This window comes from Balaenoptera acutorostrata, chromosome 3, assembly GCF_949987535.1.
Source record: "Balaenoptera acutorostrata chromosome 3, mBalAcu1.1, whole genome shotgun sequence".
Taxonomy (NCBI): domain Eukaryota; kingdom Metazoa; phylum Chordata; class Mammalia; order Artiodactyla; family Balaenopteridae; genus Balaenoptera; species Balaenoptera acutorostrata.
Genome location: NC_080066.1, coordinates 68469114 through 68486522, shown reverse-complemented (window position 1 = coordinate 68486522; position 17409 = coordinate 68469114). Strand labels below are relative to the sequence as shown.

At 52.5% G+C, this 17409-nt stretch overlaps 1 protein-coding gene across 5 annotated transcripts in view; it reads left to right on the top strand.

Annotated features, from left to right (window-relative positions):
* CORO2B (coronin 2B) overlaps nt 1-16778 on the top strand; it is a 141173-nt gene extending 124395 nt beyond the window's left edge. For all 5 annotated transcript variants that reach the window (XM_057543721.1, XM_028162721.2, XM_007197804.2 and 2 more), the window contains 9 exons: nt 2126-2275; nt 2964-3128; nt 5034-5150; nt 5282-5386; nt 5937-6033; nt 9700-9812; nt 10116-10206; nt 10413-10552; nt 14819-16778. In XM_057543721.1, coding sequence (XP_057399704.1) covers nt 2126-2275; nt 2964-3128; nt 5034-5150; nt 5282-5386; nt 5937-6033; nt 9700-9812; nt 10116-10206; nt 10413-10552; nt 14819-14950 — 1110 coding nt within the window. In that variant the 3' untranslated portion in view covers nt 14951-16778. The remainder of the gene's footprint in view (nt 1-2125; nt 2276-2963; nt 3129-5033; nt 5151-5281; nt 5387-5936; nt 6034-9699; nt 9813-10115; nt 10207-10412; nt 10553-14818) is intronic.
* Nucleotides 16779-17409: the final 631 nt, after the last annotated feature.

Genomic DNA, 17409 nt, shown 5'->3' with positions numbered 1-17409 from the left:
GAAATGCGGAGGATGGGGGAGGTATTGTATGTATGATGTGTGTGTGTGTGTGTGTGTGTGTGTGTGTGTGTGTAACACAAGCATTAGTCTTTGCTCTTCAAGGGTCACCTTCCTCTGGAACATTTGGGGACAAGAAGAATGTGTGTCTTATTGGTGACTACTGAGTCATCTACCTTGGTCCCCACTCCACCCTCCCTGCCATTTCCAGACGAGACCTCATCTCGGAAGGCCCTTGCACAGGGCTGTTGGGGAAAGACCATAGGGCATGCTGGGCCCCCTTTCCATCACCTCCCTCCCCCAGGCTCCTGCCACCATGCAGGCTTATGTGTGTTGGGCTTTCCTGGAGAGCTGTAGCAACCACAGGAGACGATTCAGTGAGGACAGGAAAACCTCAAACTGTCCCCTAATTATAAACTTTTTCTCAAGTATGTTTTTGAAACTGAGAATGGTGCTCCTAAGGGTGACCCCTAATCCTTGACCGGACCTGGAGCCTCCCGTGGTCTACATGTGCCGAGCTGGGTCTTCGGGGGAACATACATGTGGGTCATACTCATTTCTACGGTCTGAGGGTAAAGCACCAAGAAGGGAAACCCACAAGGGAATTCCCTTAGAGGTACCCCCGGTTCCCAGCCTTGCTCCCCTGTCTTCGGGACTGCCTTTGGCTTTCTTTAACATGTTTTCCTCTTTATTCATAGCCTTCAGAATTATCATCAAATGGCTAATATTCCATATTGCTATGACGTATTAAATTGTTTCCCTAATGTTGGTCACTTGGAGTATTTCTGAATTTTCTGTATTGCAATGAACATCTTCATGCATGGAGATTTGGGCTTATTTTGAATTTTAAGAGTGAAATTACTCGATCAAGGAATATAATACAAATGTCTCTATTGTTCCTACTAAAGACTGCCGAATTGCTTCCAAAACAGTTACTCTGATTTGTAATACTACCAACACCAACTGAATCTATAAGTTCCAGTATAATCTTGTCAACACTGTTTTTTTTTTTCTTTCAGTTGGCTATGTTAGAAGATTATAAATGGTATCTCAAAGCTGTCTTCCCTGTTTTTCTCCTTACTAGCAAGGGTGGAGTTCAGATTTTCAAAACGTTTGTGTTAAAGGCGTCCTAAGCTATAGTCACATGTGCTTTTTCTTCTCCACCCAGTTAGATCATAAGAAATAGCATTAATGATGATGATAACAATTATAACAAGAACTATAATTCCATAGGTCTTTGGAGCACTTTATAGTTTACAGACTTTTACAACCAGTATCTTATTTTATTCTGCCAGTAGGCAAGGCAAGGCAAAGACTCTCCCCGCCCCCTCCATTTATAGATGAAACAGTTGAAACTTGCAGGGTATGCTTGGCTTGAGAAACAGAAGCCTACCAGCGTTAACTTAAATCATCAGGGGGTTATTCAAAGATCGCAGAGAAATTGCTCAGTTTCTCTCTCTCCGGGACAACATGATTGCTTCTCTCTGCTTCTCTCCATGAGTTGCACCCTCTTCTCTCTTCTTTGCTTCTTTATCAGCATCCATAAGACTAATAAGAGCTGCATCCAGGCTCTGCATCCTTTCGGCTCAGGCTCCAGCATCTCATTGGTCTCTGCCCCTCGGTTCATCATCTTTTAGGAGAGACTCTGGGCCTCCCAGTCTCCCAGATGGGTTTCCCTCTGCTCAGGTGTCCATCCCGGGTGGGGAACAGAGTGAGGGACAGGCCATGTGGTACAGACAGAGGCGCTGGGGCTGAAGGCACTATTAGAAGGGTGTGGAAGGGAAGCAGAGATAGGCTTTGAATACAGCACTTGCTAAAAGCTGCTCCATGTGTGATCCTCTGGGCCTGGCTAGACAATAACAATAACGATATGCCAGTAAGAACAGTCGCCAAGGTCTGCAGAGACTTCTTGGAGAAAACCCTCCCAAAGGCACAGAAGAGATGGTCTCTTTTCTCTCTAGCCACACCCTGCAACCTCCCCCCAGGCCTCAGTCGGGCTCTGCCCACCTCCCTGGCCAGGAGATACCTTACTAGGCAGATCTCCGAAAGCCTGGTGTCTGAGGAAGAGGGCAGCAGGGGCTTCTCCTGGCCCTGCCCAGCCAGCCGAGGCCCTCCTTCCCCTCTGCAGGTGCGGATCTGGGAGATCCCCGAGGGCGGGCTGAAGCGGAACATGACGGAGGCTCTTCTGGAGCTGCACGGGCACAGCCGGCGCGTGGGGCTGGTCGAGTGGCACCCTACCACCAACAACATCCTGTTCAGTGCCGGCTATGACTACAAGGTGGGCAGCCGGTGGGCACTGTGGCCAGAGCCGACTCAGCGGGGAAGTGGAGGGAGAGAGAAGGGCACTCTGGGGGGCCTGTAGGGAGCACTGTTACTTTCCCGAGCCTGTTAACCAGTACTGTCACATCCATTCATTCGTTCATTCAACAACACAGCTGAGCATCTTCTGTGCGCCCGTCATTCCTGGGGTTCACAGAGGCTGGAGGCATCTTTACTGCCTTCTCCGGCACTGATACATTGGAGAAGAATGCCCACTCCGTGCCCGCACTCTCTACCTGGCCACTTCTTAACCAAGAAGTGGCTGCTGCCCTCCAAGTAGGAAAAAGAAGCATCCAAAGCTGCTGGTGGGGAGAATGGAGCCCCAGCCCCTACCCCAAGGCATGCCCTCAAAAGAGGTGCGCCAGCCAGTGGAACCTGGCCAGGAACACTCACCCTTCTTGCTAGAAGCAGAAACTGAGCCCAGGCCGGGGCTGGGATCTGCCCAAGGATAGTTGTGGATTTGTGTGACAGGGACACATCAGCCTTTGATATAGAACCCACCGACACCATCCCGCATCCCAGCACATCCAACCCTGCGTGGGGCGTCTCTCCCGGGGCCATCGGGGAGATGGGGACAGACTGGGGACAGCCACCCCGTGCCAGCAGCAGCAGGGCTGAGCCCGCCTCCTGTGTGTCCGCCCTCCCAGGTCCTCATCTGGAACCTGGACGTGGGCGAACCGGTGAAGATGATAGACTGCCACTCGGACGTGATCCTCTGCATGTCCTTCAACACTGACGGCAGCCTGCTTACCACCACGTGCAAGGACAAGAAACTGCGTGTGATCGAGCCCCGCTCCGGCCGCGTTCTGCAGGTGAAGCCCCACATCTTTCTCGAGGGGAAGGAAAGGTATTGGGACCCGGGGCTCTGCCTTCAGCCAGCCCTGGAGGGAAAGGCTGTGCCAGCTCCCCTCTCCCGAGCACCTGGCCTGCACCTCTGGGGACCACCCCATCTGTTCTGGGCCCTTCTCCGCTCATAGGAGCCCTGCCTTGTTCTGGAAGCGGAGGGACCTCAGTAGCCTTCTCACAGACTCCATCCCCTCCCCAGATGGGATTCTTCTGCCTGCTCTGGGGGCCAAACTGGTAACCCCCTTCAGCGCATGATTCCCTGGGTGTTGACCATCATAGGCACAGGAGGAGGGGACTTTGGACTCACTGCCCAGCCACCTGCATGGGACGAGCCTGGAGAGAGGGGCTCGGGGTGCCAGTCCCAGGGACAGCTCCAAAAGAGGAGGTGGATGGTGAACTTAGTTCCAGTTTTCGTCTTTGACTCTGGGTCTTAACTCTGAGGAAGGGATTAGATGTCATTTGGGAGTAAGAAATTTACATTTCTTGAGCACCTACTGCGTGCCAGTCATGGCGCTAGATGGGATGGAAAATTTGGATGAAATCTGAGGTTTACCTCCTAACACGAGAAAGATTGGTGCGTGACCTGGTTGCGTTTATCTTGGAAAAAGCCAATATGGCAGGACCAGAATGTCATCTACTACTACTACTACAAACAATAATCACCATAGTTATTAGTGTCATTAGTATTAGCCACCATTTACTCAGAGCTCATTGTGTGGCATGCACCATGCCAGGGGCTCCCCATCGTCCCTTCATTTAATCCTCTGAGGTGGGTACTGTTACTCTTCCCATTTCCCACATGGAAACGCTGCCCCTTGGAGAGGGGCTGACCTGAATCTCACAGTTACAGGAGGAGCTAGAATTCAAACCCGGACAGTTGGACCCCAGAGCCCATGCCAAGCAGAAAAGATGTAAGAGAGCAGAGACCCCAACCTCCTTCTCACAGCTGTGGACACGTGCCCAGAGAGGGTGAGGGACTCCTCCAGGGTTACACTTCTTCGGCAGAACTTGGAACTAAAATCCAGAGCAAGTGACGCCAGCCTGAGTCTCTGCACTGCTCCACCAGCCTCTGGCTCCTGCCTCACGCTGACTCATCCTGGCAAAGGGCCGCCATGTGTTAGGAGGAAAAGGAGGTGTCATGGGTCCAGAGGCAGGAGAGAAGGCAGAGGATGGCCCAGTTAGAAGGAGCCCCCGGTGAAGTGAGTCACCCCGCAGTGAACCGGCCTGAGTCCCCGGCCTCCTGAGCCTCGAGCGCCCCATCCTCAGAGAGTCCTTGCAGTAGAACTGTCCTTGTGACAGTTCAGAGATGCCTTGTTGAGAGCACCTGGCACCCAGCCCAGCTCAGGCCCTGCCTGGGACTTGGTCCAGTTAGTTCCCTCCTTCCCCATCCCCCATCTGCTCTGGGACCTGGCAGCGAGGCCTGGTTTCTTGGTCCCCGGCCTCCATTTCTCCACAGCACCTGTAGTCGTTTCCTGCGGCTGCTGTGACAAACTACCACAAGCGGGGTGCCTTACAACAACAGAAATTGATCCTCTCACAGTTCTGGAGGCCGGAAGTCCGGCTCCCTCCGGTGGCTCTAGGGGAGAACCCTTCCTGGTCTCTTCCGGCTTCTGGTGGCTTCCTTGGCTTGTGGCCTCACCTCTCCAACCTCTGCCTCCGTGGTCACACTGCCTTCTCCTTTCTGCGTCTGTGGAATCTCCCTTTGCCTCTCTCTTCTAAATAAGGACCCTTGCGATGGCATTTAGGGCCCCTGTGGATGACCCAGAGGTTCCGGGGATTAGGACATGGACGTATGTTTGGGAGCCACCAGGCAGCCCAGTCCAGTACCCTAGTGTCTAGGGCCTGGCTCACCAGCTCTCTGTCCCTGCCAGGAGGCAAACTGCAAAAACCACAGAGTGAACCGGGTGGTCTTCCTGGGAAACATGAAGCGGCTTCTCACGACGGGGGTCTCCAGGTGGAACACGAGACAGATCGCCCTCTGGGACCAGGTCAGCCGCAGGGAGGCCGGAGCGGGTGGGGCAACATCAAAGCGTTGTTACTCCGGGGGCTTTGCTGGGATTGGGGAAGGCGAAGTGCCATCCTGCCTGGATACGGGCTGATACCGGCCCCCGGCCCGCAGGAGGACCTGTCCATGCCCCTGATCGAGGAGGAAATCGATGGGCTCTCCGGCCTCCTGTTCCCCTTCTACGACGCTGACACACACATGCTCTACCTGGCTGGAAAGGTAGGAGAGGGTGGGGGAGGGACAGGGACAGCCTGGGGGAGACCCCTGCCCCCACTGGGCCCCCACTCCTGCCCTACCTCCCAAGAAGAGCCTGACCTCTCTGCCCTTCCCCTGACCCAACATGGGTCTTACCCTCCTCCATCAAAACCCACCCTCAAGTCGGACACTCATTCTGCTGAGGTGTCAGTGACTGAGAATTCCTTCAGGGGTGGATTGGAGTGGGGTTTTACTTGGGAATAAGGATCAGAGCCTGACGTGAATCATCCCTAATGATGGGATTGGAGGCACCTGCCAGGAGATCTTGTTAGAAAGTCTGTCTATAGGCCCGTGACCGTGCACACACACACACAGCACCCGACCTCTACCCCACCACCCCCACAAGTCCCCTACGGCAGCCCCACTGGGGGCCTAGAGGCCAGGCCTCCCTGGTCTTTTGACCACCTCGGAGTCATGGCAGAGGCTCTTTTCAGCAGCCCGCTGGACCAGGACCTGCTGAGCCCACCCCTTCCTCTCTTCCTTCCTCACCTCTCTCCCCACACCCGGCCCCTAGGGAGATGGAAACATCAGGTACTACGAGATCAGCACCGAGAAGCCCTACCTGAGTTACCTCATGGAGTTCCGCTCCCCAGCCCCGCAGAAAGGCCTCGGTAAGGGGGTCCGGGGGCTCTCGCGGTTGTTAGGCTGTAGAAGGAGAGACTGGAATTTGGCTCTTGGGTCACCCTGCCCTCAAAATGAAAAGTCAGACTCAGAAGGCCACGGTTCATGGGCAGGTCAGAATAGAACCTCTGGGTGCTGCCCTGTGAAGGTCAGCCTGCCCTCCTTCAGCCAGCCTGAAGACCGGCTCCGTCAGCCCGTGGTGCTTGGTGTTTCCCGCCATCTCTAGCCATCAGCAGCCTGCAGGGGTGTGCGCGGCGGTACCTTCATTCCCATTTGCAGATGGGGAGGCCGAAGCCCGTCGTTGTTCTGACATGGTGGGAGGAGGTTCAGTAACTAAAGGTCAGAACGGGGTCCAGGAGCAGGTCCCTTCCTGAAGCCTCTGGGAAGTCAGGACCCTCAGTCCCCCAGAGCAGCTCTGTCCCTGCCTGAGAAGACAGGAGGAATTCCAGGGTGTCCCCCTCACTGCATCCCCAGGTTCTCAGGCAAATCCCATAGAGGGCTCCAGGATTGAGGAGTGTAGTGAGTCCGTCCTTCACGCCCCACACTCTCCCACCGCTACAGCCTTACAATGAAATCTTCATGCCCAGTGACTCACACTGGCCGTGCATCCGATTCAGCAGTCCCGCATTTGGGGTCCAGATCACCCAGGGGAAGAAATCTCTTCAGGGGCTCTGTTCCCTCCTCTCCTTAGAATCTGAGTCTGGCTTTGTCCCTCTGAGGATCTGGGATTATGGACATGGCCTGAGGGCCAGCTTCAGAGACATCAGGGCTGGAGGGGCCCAAGGACCCCTCTCAGGGACCAACAGCAAAATCGAGGCCCAGAGATATGCCTGAGGTCCAAATGACCATTCCACTGACTTCACCCTTCCCTAGGGCTCTGTCATCCCCACCTCCCTCACTGTCACCCCATCATCAAATAGTATAACAAGCAGCCTGGACTTTGGAGTCCAAGCTAGGTTTATATTCTGATTCAACTGTGTCCTTAACCCCTCTGAGTCTCAGTTTCCTTGTCTGTAAAATGGGGATAATTAAACCTACCTTGAAGGGCTGTTGTAAAGCTTAGAGATCATGTATACAGAACACCTGGCAGAGTACCTGGCTCCTCCTGCTCCTACTATAGATTTGGGGCCTCTGAGAACTGGAAGGGGCTGCAGAACTATTTGAAGCTAATCCATTCTTTTTACAGATGAGACTATTGAGGGTCAGAGGGGAAGGGGCTTTTGCCCGAGGTCACACAGTGTTGTCACTGTATCAGCCACAGAGACCATCACCATGGTCATTCATGGTGATGTAGTTGAATGTCATTTGTTGAATGACTGCATGTATTCATTCAACAAACATGTACTGGGTACCAGCTGTGTGCCAGACCCGGGACTGTGCCAGACCCTGGACGAGTCCAGGGGTAAAAAGTGATAAATAAAGCAGAACACAGCCTCACTCACATCCCACTGAGGGACAGACAGACAGTAAACAAATAAGTGAGGAAAATATTGGATGGTAGTAAGTTCTAAGAAGAGAATCAAATGGGGTAATAGAACAGAGAGTGACGGGGGCTGTTTTAGACCAGGTGGTCGGGGGGAAGCCTTGCTGTGGAGGTGACATTTTAAACTGAGATCCGAAAGGCAGGAAAGGGGAAGAGTAGTGCCAGCAGAAAGAACAGTTAGTGCAAAGGCCCTGAGGCCAGAAAGAGCCTGGCATGTTCTAGCAGCAGAAGGGAGGTCAGTGTGGCTAAGCATAAACATGCAGAAGATGGGTAAGTGTTAGGGGATTAAGCTGGAGAGGTGTGCAGGGGCCAGATCCCATGGGATGCATTAGACAGGGTATATTAGAGTTCTCCAGAGAAACAACCAAGTATATTTATAAAAGGGGAATTGCAAGGATTTGGTTCACATGATTATGGAGGCTGAGAAGTCTCACGATCTTCCCTCTGCAAGTTGGAGGCCCAGGAAAGCCGGTGGTGTAATCCAGCTCAAGTCTGAAGGCCTGAGACCCGAGGGAGCTGATGGTGTGAATCCTAGTCCAAGGGCAGGGGATGAGACGAGATGTCCCAGCTCAAGCAGCGAGGCAGGGAAAAAAGGGCAAATTCCTCCTTCCTCTGGCCTTTGTTCTATTCAGTCCTGTGATGGATTGGAAGATGCCCACCCACATTGGGGAGGGCCATCTCCTTTACTGAGCCCACTGACATTAACCATCACCCAGGGGAAGGAGTTGGGGTTTCACCAGGAACTCGTAGAATTTTCTTTTTCTTGGGTGGATGGGTAGGTGGGAGTGGGACAGTGTGATGTGATCTGAAAGGTTGGTTTAAGATTGCTCTGGCTTCTGTAGGGAGAATGGATCTTGAAAGGGCAGGAGGGAGGCAGAGAGACCAGTTAGGAGGCCATGGTGGACTTCTAGGCAAGAGAGGATGGTAACTAGGGGGATGGCGTGGGGGTGAGGAGATGAGGATGGATCCAGGAGATGTTTAGAAAGTTGGGTCAGCAGGACGTGGGGAGGAGAGGAGGGAGGGGGGACTGAGGATAGCTATTTCTCCTTGTCCTCCTCACCTGTGGCCACTGTTGAGCATTTGCCACGAGCCAGGCACTTTTTGTAGGTTCCAAGTGGCTTTGTCACTCACCCCGGGCAGGTCACATAGCTCCTAAGTGGCAGAGCCAGGATTCAAACCCAAGTCTGCTGGCTTCACTTGGTACCATGATGCCACTTCCCTCCAGCTCCTGGAATTCCCTTCTCTGGAAGAGCGGCCTTCTGTTCCAGCCGAGGAGAGGTAGACCCTTAACTCACATTCACATCATGGAGAAAGAAACTAATGTTATCTGTGCTCATCACTGCCGGGCACTTAACAAGCATCTTTGCACTCAGTCCCCCGACCATCTCATGAGGGGCCGCTACTGGACTCCTCTAGGCAACCAGGGAAGCTGGAGCTCAGAGAGCAGTGATTTGCCCAAGGACTCCCGGCCAGAAAGAGGAGAGAGTCGGGATTCAGACCCAGGATTCTGTCCCACCCCAAAGCTTGTGTTCCTAACCCCACACTGCACTGCTGCCCCAGCCGGTGTTCAGCTGATGCAGCTGTTAGGGATGTTGTATCTGGTGCCCACTCAGACATACATGCACACACGCACCCCTGTCGATCCTATAAGACACATGACGGAACGGCAGTCTTGGGCTGCGTTTAAACCTCCGGGGTGCATGGGGAAAGCTTTCTCCCTCCTTCTTTCTCTCTGAAGACTGGGGGGCACAGAGGCTTCGGGAAACCAGTTCATTTCAGAAGGTGATGGTCTCTGTGGCTTATACAGTGACAACACTGTGTGCCCTCGGGCAGAAACCCCTTCCCCTCTGACCCTCAAGAGTCTCATCTGTAAAAAGAATGGATTAGATTCAAATAGTTCTGCAACCCCTTCCAGTTCTCAAAGGCCCCACATCTATAGCGTGCCCCTTGGTGAGGCAGGTCCGGCCCACGGGGCTTATTTGAGAAGTTACCACCCAGAGACAGAGCCTGACTCAGGAAGCCCCCAGCCCCCTCCTGTCTACTGTATGGGTCATTGCCTCCAAACCTAGTGCCCTCCACCTGTGCCTTTCCCCTGGCCAAGGTCATCAGGAAGGAGGGGCGCTGAGGGGGGATTCCCGGGACCCCATGTAGCCGTATGTATGCCTGTCCACAGGGGTTATGCCCAAGCACGGGCTGGATGTGTCTGCCTGCGAGGTGTTCCGATTCTACAAGCTGGTGACTCTCAAGGGCCTGATTGAGCCTATCTCCATGATCGTGCCCCGGAGGGTGAGTGGGGCTGGGCTTCCTCCAAAGGGCCCCTGGCATTGAAGCCTAGCTTTCTCGCCACTGACTGTAAGCCTGGCGGAGCCCGGAAGAAGGAGCCCTTTTCCTGTGGATTGGGGTGGGGGATGAGGGCCGCTCCAAGGTGAGGACAGTTTGGCTGGCTACGGAAGGCAAGGTGAGTACAAAGGCTGGAGGCAGGGCAGCAGGTATGCGGTTGGATGTCAGCAAAGAGGAGAATCTGACTGGAGAGCAGGGGCTTTCTCAGCAGCCCCCCATCTGTCCACTCTTCTGCTTCCCCCGCTGCAGTCGGATTCCTACCAGGAAGACATTTACCCCATGACGCCGGGCACAGAGCCAGCTCTGACCCCCGATGAGTGGCTGGGAGGCATCAACCGAGGTACCGCAAAGGGTGGGCTTCCCAGAAGAGGCTAGGAGACTGCAACCTCGGCATTCGGTCTAGCCCACCCCCTTCCCCTTGCATATCCTCCTCATTGAACTTGCCCTCACACTCAGCCGACTGTCGGGCGTGGTGTTAAGTGAGAGCCACCATCGCTTGACAGTCCATGGAATTGTCAGTGAGAACACGTCCCTTGCCTTTCTTAGATCCTGTGCTGATGTCTTTGAAAGAAGGCTATAAGAAGTCCCCCAAAATGGTATTCAAGGCTCCCATCAAAGAAAAGAAGAGCGTTGTGGTCAACGGAATAGATTTATTAGAAAATGTCCCACCCAGGACAGAGAATGAGGTAAGGAATATAAGTTATTGCTGCCACACATCCTGGCAGAGCGAGACCTTTGCATTTCAATTATGGGCTTCAGGCCTTTAAGCTAGCTCCGTTCTGAGGCATTTTTCTTTCTCTGACAAATACCATAAGTAGCCTGCTGTTGGCTTCCATTGCCTCTGACCCCAATAACTAGAGGCTGGGCTATGGTAGGGATATTGATGCCCCTCAAACCCGCGAACCCAGAGTTACGTGTCCCCTCGTGAATCCATTTCAGAATGTCGCTGTTATCTGGAGTTATAAATTCCTGGCTCATGGGAAAAGCCAGCCTCATGCATTACAGCACTGCTTTCCTCCCTGGCATGGCAGCAGCAGCGGGGTCTGATGATTTCCTGTTTTTGTGGAAGAGGCTGTGTGTTGATGAAAGTACTCTTTGTACCATTTGGAAAGGGAGCAGCTCATCAGGGGTAACCGGAGCTGGGCCTTGTCCACGCCCCCCAGAGGCCTCTCCTTCCAGCCACACCCTCGGTCCCTGGCACCAGCGTAGTTCAGCTCAGCCAGGATACACGGAATGCCCACCGTGTGCCAGGCACTGGGCTTGATGCAGCTGCAGTGGAGATGGCTGCAGGGACCCACCTGCATTTGGATCCTGGCTCTCTCATTTCCTGGCTGTGCCTGAACATGTTTCCTGACTTTCCTAAGTCCATTTCCTCATGGTAAAATGGGGATATGAAATGCTGTGAGCATTAAAGAGACCATTGCTGGGCTTCCCTGGTGGCGCAGTGGTTGAGAATCTGCCTGCCAATGCAGGGGACACGGGTTCGAGCCCTGGTCTGGGAAGATCCCACATGCCGCAGAGCAGCTGGGCCCGTGAGCCACAGTTACTGAGCCTGCGCGTCTGGAGCCTGTGGTCCGCAACAAGTGAGACCGCGGTGGTGAGAGGCCCGCGCACCGCGATGAAGAGTGGCCCCCGCTTGCCACAACTAGAGAAAGCCCTCACACAGAAACGAGGACCCAACACAGCCATAAATAAATAAATAAATACTTTAAAAAAAAAAAAAAAAGAGAGGCCATTGCTAAGTATTTAGCACTCTTCCTGCTCACATTAAATGCATAAAAAGGCTAACTGTATTAACTCTCGATTACCATGTAACAAATTACCCCAAGACTTAGGGACTTAAACCCCAAACATTTATTATCTCTTAGTATCTGTGGGTGCCCGCGGCTCGAGGTCTCTCATGAGGGTGTGAACCGTCAGCCAGGGCTGCAGTCACATCTGAAGACTCACCTGTGGAAGGATCTGCTTCCAGGTTCACTCACTTGGTTGCTGGCAAGACTTATTTCCTCACAGGTCATTGGACTAAGGATCTCAGTCCCTCAAGGGCTGTCGGCCAGGTGCCTTCCTCAGGTCCTTGCCATATGGACCTCTCCACAGGGCTGCTCACAGCATGGCAGTGAGGAAGAGAGGGTGTCCAAGATGGAAGCCACAGTCTTTTTGTCAACTCCCCTTGCAAATGACATACCATCATGTCTGCCATATTCTATTCATTTGAAGCAAGTTACTAGGTCCCGTCTACCCATGAAAGGAGAGGATAACATGGGGCCATCTTACAGGCTCTCTTGTCACACCAACTTATAATTATCGCTGTTATTCATAAAAGTAAGACCATTCCTAACCTCTGGGACCTCACAGTCTTAAAGGTGAAATTGGCAGGTAAATTGATAATTGCTATAAAATATGTTTATGTGCCATTACAGAGGGATGTTCAGACTTCTAAGGCTGGATGAGACCATGTGATCAATGGGATTTGCTTCAAAATAATCACGAGGAGGGTGGTACAGGGGAAGTAGGTAAGAGTAAAGCCGAAGCAAGAGTGGTCACATGGGGACTTCCCTGGTGGTCCAGCAGTTAAGACTCTGTGCTTCCAGTGCAGGGGGTGCAGGTTCGATTCCTGGTCAGGGAACTAAGATCCCGCATGCAATGTGAAACGGCCAAAAAGTAAAAAAAAAGAAGAGTGGTCACATGTTATTTGCTGAAGTTGGATGATGGGTACTTGTTTTTGTTTTCCATTTAAAGAAAAATTTTTTTTTTCTTTAAGTACCTTGAAAAGGTAGACATAGTTGAATTGCTGCGATAGCCCAGGGCCATAACGAGAACCTGAAGTTGGTTCTAGTACTGGATGTGGAGAAGGCAGGGTGAATAGCAGTTACAGTGAGTAACCTTTAGCTATGGACTTGTCTATATCAATCAGAATGGAGGACCTGGAGAAATATTTTAAAGGGTCTCTGAGCAGACAACACAGATGCCACAATCTCTCTACACTACAGCCTGGATACTTTGCTTGTTGGGAAAAAAAATTTGCTCAGAGCCTGTTACTCTGGTTTTGCCCGCAATTTTAATCATCACAGAAGACTGGAAGCAACCAATGAGATAATGGGGCTGTGAACAGTAGACACATTGGTCTAAGTGTGAAGAGACAACAGGTAGCTTGACACAGGGGAGAAGACATCATTGTACGGCTCTGTAATTTTACTAAAACTCACTGAATTGACTTAAAATGAGTGAAATTTATGGTACATGAACTACACTTCAGTAAATCTGTTTTTTAAACAAAAGCGGATCCAAAAAATTATACAGAGAAACTTTGAGAACTTGGAAGGCACAGGAGTGTGTAGAATCACTTAGTGCAGGGCAAACACCATAGCAACCCTCTGAACAGATGTAACCAGGACTGGTTTGTTGGTTAATAAAAAGAAAAAGTCAGTTAAAGGAGAGAATCACAAAAATGATATATATATATTCTTTAAACAATTTATTTTCATTTAAAATATAAAACGTATACATTCATTCCACACGTTTTGATGTAGGACCAAGACCTTTTCTTTGAGGACGTCCCAGTTGGGATCTGCTATGTCTTTGTCAAATAAATCACACTTTAACTCCAGTTTCCAGTTTCAGTTTCTTTTAGGTGGAACTTAAAATCAATCTGAAAACAAAGCCCTTGTTTTTTCAAAGTTTTCTCCAGTTTTTTTTTTTTTTTTTAATATTTATTTATTTATTTGGCTGCTCCGGGTCTTGGTTATGGCATGTGGGATCTTCGCTGCGGCATGTGAACTCTTAGTTGTGGTGTGTGGGATCTAGTTCCCTGACCAGGGATTGAACCCAGGCCCCCTGCATTGGGAGCGTGGAGTCTTAGCCACTGGACCACCAGGGAAGTCCCCCGGGGTTTTTTTTTAAGACAGGTTTATTGAGGTGTAATTGACCTACGGTAAAATTCATTCTTTGTAGTGTACAGTTCCATGAGTTTTGACATATGCCTACAGCTGTGTAACCACTACCATACAATCAAGATATAGAATATTCCCCAATCTTTTATGTGTATATCATCCACACCTAATTCAGTAACAACTTTCTTAGCACCCCCTTCTTCAAGGTTCTCGAATGCATTCAACTTAGTTTTTATAGAAACAGCAGCTCTCTTTTTGTATTCCTATTGCATCAGTTTATGTCATATTTAATTAAACTATGCAATCATTATACAAAAACAGATGCAACTCACACTGGGCAGTTTGAGGACCAGCACGACTGCTTGTTGGTAACTTTCAGCTCAAGTGTGTGGGGTCCTCCGGGAACCTGTGGAGGCTGTGTTTTGCGGGCGTCAGTCAGTCTGTTTTATGGAAGAAATGGAGAGGCCGGCTAATCCAGGGAGCCATCTAAGTGAGGGTCTGTCAGATTCCCATGCTTTGCTCATGGCCACTCCAGCGATGGCTGGTGCAGATTTTGGTGCGCTGTGCTAGTCCCCTGTCAGCAGGAAAAAAAGCTGGATTCCATTCTGTATCCCGAGCTTCATTAAGAAGAGAAGGATGCAAAACATTTTAGAAAGCTTTCTATTCCGAGTGGTAGGTAAATGAAGTATTCGGTTTGAAGCCCTAAAAGGGTGAGCTTGGGTTATTTGGAAAACTGGCCTGTGTGGACTCATCCCTTCCTCAGTGACCCTGGATCAGTGCCCGAGGCGGGTCTGCATATGTCAGAGCTTTTCTTCTCTGCCTCACGGTGCGGACTGGGGGTGGACGTGGGTGGGAGCCATGAGCTGAATCTGGAGAAAGGAGAGCGGCAGTGACCTAAGTCACCTGGGACACCGGAACGGGGGAGGGGTGGGAGGCCTGGGCCAGGAGGACAGCGGCTGCAAGGGGCATGGGGGTGGAGTTGGGGGTCTGGATGCCCCCTCGAAATGCCACCTTCTCACCTGCTCTCTTCGGCTCACCGGCCCCCTCTCTCACCCACCCCAGCTCCTGCGGATGTTCTTCCGGCAGCAGGATGAGATTCGGAGGTTGAAAGAGGAGCTGGCCCAGAAGGACATCCGCATTCGGCAGCTACAGCTGGAACTGAAAAACTTGCGCAACAGCCCCAAGAACTGTTAGCTCCCCGGCTGAGCTGCTTTCTAAGCTGAACTCTCCGTTGTTTCTACTCGTCCCTTAACTTCCCCTTCTCCGGTGACCCCAGAGACAGAGCCAGGACTGGAGCTGGGGGAGCGCCTGAGGACCCCACCTGCCACCTCAAGAACTGGAAGCTGACCTTTGACCTCTCGACTTCATGCTAACAAAAGCCCCCAGCCTCTCCCGGAGACCCAGGCTGGCAGCCCCTTCCCCTGCCACCCCAGGAGCCTCGGATTCCCCTTGGCTGGCAAAGACCTCGGACCCCCCGAGGGGTGCCCTCAATGGACCAGGGAGCTGAGGGGGAAGCCAGGACCCCAGGAGACTTAGAGGTTGAACTTTTCCCCTGCAAAGGGGGCTGCCAGGACATCTCCGTGCTCCCTGCTGGGGCTCACAGTGGCCCTGATGGACGCACAGTAAGGGCTGGATTGCCAGCGTCTGCTGTTCTCCCTCCCATCCACCACCTCCCTCTCCCCCGGCAGCCCTGGAAGCCCACTCACCTGACAAGGGTTGCGAGCAGCCCAACTCCTTCCTGGCTCTTGCCCCCTCTCTCTTATCTTCAGGGAATTAAGAGGATCGCTCGCCAAGGCCAGAATGCCCCCTTGCTTTCCCCTGATGCTCTTCAAAGCTCTGGCAACACCCTTCTCCCATTGACTTTGTGAAGCAGGCAGGGTAGGGAATCGTGTCTCCATTTTCCAAGTGACAGAACTGAGGGTTGCAGTCGGGTAGTGACTTCACTAAGTCACCCAGCAGATGAACAGTGGACCCGGGACCAGGACCAGTGGTGTGCAGACCGCAGGCCCGGGCCCTTCCCACTGCATCAAGATGCCAATCCCACGGGGGCATCACCAGGGCCCAAGTCTCCGTGGAGGAAGAGGACTGGGAGCCTCCCAACACCAGTAGTGCCAATGTGTCTCACTGCCCGGTCGAGGCTCCTCACACTCGGTGCCCCCACGTCCTCCTGGCCCCCACCCTCTGCTCCCACCCCCCAGGGGACGCCCTCTGAGATGAGGCCTTTTCCTCCTGGAGGCTGAGGCTGAGAAGGGTGGAGCTGGCCCTGGGGCGGCCGAGCAGGGGCCTGATGGCTCCTAGGGCTGCTCCGCCTGCATGTCTCGGCCCTGCTCTCTCAGTCACGGTCAGCCTTACAGTTGTAGGATGACCACAGCCCCTCACGTGGGTGTAGCACTTTAAAGTTTACACAGCCCTTCGACACTTGGGATCCCATGTGAGCCTCACCTCGGCTCCCAGAGGAAGGGAGCATTCTCCCCACTTTGCAGATAAACTGAAAAGCAGCCCAAGGTCACAGGACCCTGGGAGATGCCACATTTCACTTGGTCTTCTACAATTTTCTTTTTTTCCTCTTTTTCTCCCTTCATTTGTCACTACCTATGGAGTCCATGAACACTGTTCTTAGAAAAGTCACAGTTTAGGGGTGAGATCTGGCCCGGGCATCAAGAAATGGGTGTCCACTCTTCTCTCTCATTAGCTAGGACCTACTAGATGCTTTGTGCTTCACACTGCTTGTTCCACGGCCGCCCTGCAGAGCATCCATCCACGGAGGCGGGGCTCCCTAAGCCCCCCCAGTGACCTGGGCAGGGAAAGCCCCCCGACCCCTCGGGCTTTTCCACCCTCTCGGCCAGCTAAAGCAGGGTCTCCTCACCCCCCAGACCCCGCAGCTAGACTGTGTAAGCTCACATCTCCTCTTCCCCACACTTCTGAAGCTTTTTTTTCTTCCCCACTGACCTTTGTGGTCTTCTGTGATTATTTATGCTGCCTCCTGAGGATAGAATTGAAATAAAATGTTTTCAACTAATCAGACCCGGGCACGGCCGGCTCATTTAACCTGGGAGGTTCCTGCTCTTGGTCACCATGGTATCTTGATGGTCAGCTCCCCGGCCACAGCTCCTTTGCTTTAGTGGAACAGCAAATCACATGTGTGTCTACAGATACAATTTCACACTTTCATCCACCTACAGCAAGGCTTCTGAACCTCGGCACTGTTGACGTACGGCGCTGGATAACTCTTTGCTGTGAGGGCTGTCCTGTGCCCTGTAAGCCGTTTAACAGCATCCCTGGCCTCCCAGTCAGATGCCACAGCACCCCGAACCCAGTTGTGATAAACAAAAATGTCTCCAGGCATCACCCAGTGGCCCCTGGGGTGTCAGAATCGCCCCCAGTTGAGAACCACTGTTCCACAGTTATTCAGTAGGCATCTGCTGTACGTCCAGCCCTGTGTAGGGGTCTGAAGGACACCAGTGTTTCACACTGGAATGGTGCTTCGCAGTTTACAAAGCACTGTTCCACGTATTTGACTCCTTTGATCTTCCCAGCTCTAGGTGGTATGTTCTAACTGTTCCCGTTTTCCAGAAGAGCAGTCAGGTCCAGACTGTGATATGCTCAAGGTCATTTAGCGGGTTTAACAGAGAAGACACAGGGATGTGGATCTT